Raw genomic sequence first — 3,841 nt, forward strand, 5'->3', positions numbered from 1 at the left:
CCCAGAGGCAGCCATGCCCCTGGGAGATTGTCATAGAACCTCTACTCCAGACCTGCTGAGTCAGATTTTGCCCTCGAGCAAGATCCCGGGTGAGTCTGTGGGAAGTTTCCGTGGAAGTGCTCTCTAAGCCAACGTGTGGAGGAAGGAGCGTGGGGTCTGTTTTCAGTATGGAAACCTGTCAGCAGCACCACATGGTGCAAAGACTTCAGCCGCAGGACGCAAATGAGCCTAACTAGCTGGGCGTTCGTGGCCCACCATGCACCCTCCAGCCCAGAACTCAGTTCCTTCACCTGTAAAATGACTCACCTGTTTTAGAGGTTTGCTGAGAGAATAAATGAAATCATGTGAAAGCTGATATCCAAGGGTGAAAAGTTAGTTATTTTCCTGCTGTTTACCCAGAAAAGGGCGTCATGGCTCCTGTGGCTGTTAGTACAGTCTCCAGAGAGCCTGACTCCCTGTTGCCCACAGTGGCTCACCGAGTGGCAGTGGACACGACCTGCTATTTGGTGTCTCGATTAAACTAATGGAGAGTGACAGTGGCCCAGGAGCTACAGCCTGGTGTTCTCAGAACCTAAATGGGAGCGTTTTGTAGTTTGGCTAAAAGGCATTGCCCTAGAAAAGACGAGCGCTGTGGCAACGGATGCTTCTGTCACTGACAAACCAGTCAGAATTACAGTGTAACGGACGCTGTGCGGGAGTCACTGGATGCTTCCGGGTGGACCATTTAATGTCACACATTTAGCAGCCACAAAAGCCTTTTATTTATTTCCAAACATCACAAAGCAAGAAACAAAAGACAGTGTTTATATGAGCAGGCTGTCAAGTACACTGAAACCCCCAATATATTCCGGCACAAGAAAAACACACAACTGTACACCAAAGACACAGCGCAGGAGAACCCCTGGTGTGGGGGTGGAGTTCTCCAGGGAAGGAAAGGGTCTGACCAGGTGCAGAGCACACAGCATGCAGCGTATGCAGTGCTAGTGTCAGCAAATCTCGCCCGTGCTCACGGGAATGAATTGCTTTACTTGATAAGGTACAGACGTTGATAACAGGATCACCCCGACTTTAACACCACGCTGAGCAAAAGGAGCAGTAATCCCCCCAAATTTTCTTTCCTAGATAACATTTCAGGAAATCATGCAATAGAGACACAGTTACCATGAGCAAAAGCAAAGCTTCCAAGACAGTCGCATGCAATCCTACAATTTCTCAAACCTGAAACCACCATGAAGCAATCTCTGGAGACACGCCCCCTCCCATCCACCAGGCCCTCTTGTGTTAAAGGCAGAAAAGGAATAACAGGGAAAAGGCTTTTAAAATAGGGAAATATATACCTCAGGAGAGCAAGGCATCAAAATACTGTACACACGGGTATGTTCTGGTTTTCCAAAGCACGTGATCTCCTTTTCATTAGAATTTTGAAAGCTGCGTTAGGCTGAATGCATGAAACCCAACAACAAAAGCAACAACTCTAATAACAAAGGTAGGGGCATCGTGGGTCACATTTCGATGCTATTTTTCAGAGGAGGTTGGTGGGGGTATGAGGGTAGAAAGGATGTCGTGCTGCATCGCTTCTTTCACAAAGAGTTCATTGTTGTGGGGCAACTGTTGCACTGTGAACAGAATAACAGGATGGAAACTCAAGTGTCTTATGAAATAAGGGCAAAGCCATTGGAGCGGCTGGCAGTCTAGGTCCGGCGCGGTAAGAGGTTTGCTTGGGAGAGCTTCGACCCACCCTCTTGTCAATGAGAATCCTTCAGTCTGGACGACCCGAGGGGCGAGGACATGCCAGGAGGCGGGTGGGCAGGCAAGCGCTGCAAACCCTGGCTCATGGAATCAGCGCGCACAGCAGCCGAGCACAGCCTCCTCCCGTGGCTGTTGGGGAAATCAGAGACTTACCCATGTTGGGATCCTTTCAGAGAGCCTGTTACTTTCCATTTCCCTGTCAGAGGCTCTGCAAGCTTCAAAACAAGACGCACTCAACCTCGGCTGTTCACACATTCTGGCGTCTTCGATTCCCCCCCTCTTCTCTCTAAACACCTTAGCTGGCTGGAGGGTCAGCAGTGGCCGGAGGGACTGGCCTCTGGCCCGCGTCCTAGCCCAGGCTCACGCCGGGGCAGCAGCACAGGATCTCGCGGAAGGTGCTCCTCAGCTCGGGGCTGCGGAAGGCGTAGATGAGCGGGTCGATGACGGAGTTGCACATGATAAGCACCAGGTAGGTGTTGAAGTGCGCGGCGTAGCAGACGCAGGAGGGGTTGGTGGGGCAGGTGATGATGAGCACGAGGTGGAGGAAGAAGGGGGCCCAGCAGATGACGAAGACGCCCAGCAGGATGGTGATGGTGACGGCGCCCTTGAGGCTCGAGCGCTGCGGCGGGGCCGCCCCGATGGCGGGGGGCAGCGCGGCGATGCGCCGCACGTGCAGCCGCGCGAAGAGGCACATGTGCACGTAGAGGGTGCCCATGAGCAGCAGCATGGCGAAGAACAGGGTGACGAGGCACACGATGACCATCTTGCTCTCCGAGTAGACGATGAACACGACGCCGCAGACGCCGCAGCACAGCCAGACGGCCACGATCAGGGCGCGCGCCCGGCGCACCGTCACGATACTGTGGTAGCGCAGCGCGTAGAAGATGGTGACGTACCGGTCCACCGCGATGGCCAGGAGGTTGCAGATGGAGGCCACCAGCGAGATGCAGATCATCGAGTCGAAGATGTTGTCCATGTGCTGCACGAAGCGGTCCTCCAGGGCCAGCGAGCCGCTGTTGACCACGGCGATCATGATGGTCTCCAGGGCGTTGGACACGCTCACCAGCATGTCGGCCGCGGCCAGGCTGCAGAGGAAGAAGTACATGGGCGAGTGCAGGTTGCTGTTGCGGGCCACCGCCAGGATCACCAGGACGTTCTCCAGCAGGCTGACGCTGCCCAGCGCCAGGAACACCCCGGGCTGGATGAACACCTGCTCGCAGTACCCGCGGCCGCTCTGGTTGCCGGAGGAGGGGGCGTCCCGGAGCTCCGAGCTGTTAGGCTGCCCCGGCTGAGCAGAGGGCAGGAAGCACGAGGCGTTCATCGTGGACACAGGCTGACCGAGCTGGGCTGCGGCCGGGGGCATAGGCTGCTGCTGCTGCTGCTGCTCCTCACAGGAGGCAAGAGTTTCCTCCAGATGCTTGTGAGGGATGCTCGTCCTGTGCAGACTCGGATTCTGTTCTCCCAGATGGAAGGATGGGGAGCGAGCGAGCTGGGAGGTACACAGAGAACTTTCCCTGCTGCTCCAGGGCGAGCAGTTTTATGCGGACTCTTCTGCCGTCTCCCTCCTTTCCCCTCCTTACTCCATCGCCATCCCCACTTGGGAACAGAAAACCTGCCACCGGTTGCTACAGTTACGGCTCCTTTCCTGGCAAGACAGGGGATGTAGTACCTGTTGTTGGAAGTGAGGGGTGAACACTCACTTTTCATACATTGGCTGGTGGCAAACAACTCCTACTTAATCTCCAGCGCCGCGAAATGACCACTGAGCACCCGGAGGCTCTGTGACTGACAGCAGGTAGGCTCCCAGGGTTTGGGCAGGGGATCGGAAAGCAGGCTGGTGCCCCCTGCTGGAGAGACTGCGCATCTGTTTGCTGGCTTTTCTGAGCAGTTTGTGGTTTGTCCTGGAAGCTGCCACAGGCATCCATTCATCCATTTACTTGTTCATTCATTCATTTTGAAAGTAAACATTTACTGCGCACCTATTCTGTGTCAGGTCTCTGCTGCTGGGCGCATAAGTTTATGGTGAGCAAGACAGACATGCTCTTCTTGTTTTCACCCAAACTTGGAGTCTGGGGTGGGAGACAAGAAATCA

The 3,841-nt window shown here is 54.9% G+C and overlaps 1 protein-coding gene across 1 annotated transcript; it reads right to left on the minus strand.

Moving 5' to 3' along the window:
• Positions 1-818: 818 nt before the first annotated feature.
• Positions 819-3,510, minus strand: MC3R (melanocortin 3 receptor). Its single transcript, XM_005880690.2, has one exon. It carries the CDS (start codon positions 3,110-3,112, stop codon positions 2,099-2,101), a length of 1,014 nt encoding a protein of 337 aa, XP_005880752.1. The 5' UTR covers positions 3,113-3,510; the 3' UTR covers positions 819-2,098.
• Positions 3,511-3,841: the final 331 nt, after the last annotated feature.

The sequence above is a fragment of the Myotis brandtii genome, unplaced genomic scaffold, assembly GCF_000412655.1.
Source record: "Myotis brandtii unplaced genomic scaffold, ASM41265v1 scaffold647, whole genome shotgun sequence".
Taxonomy (NCBI): domain Eukaryota; kingdom Metazoa; phylum Chordata; class Mammalia; order Chiroptera; family Vespertilionidae; genus Myotis; species Myotis brandtii.

Excerpts from the sequence above, each read along its gene's own strand:
- MC3R (XM_005880690.2), bottom strand. The coding sequence starts at position 3,112 with ATGCCCCCGGCCGCAGCCCAGCTCGGTCAGCCTGTGTCCACGATGAAC.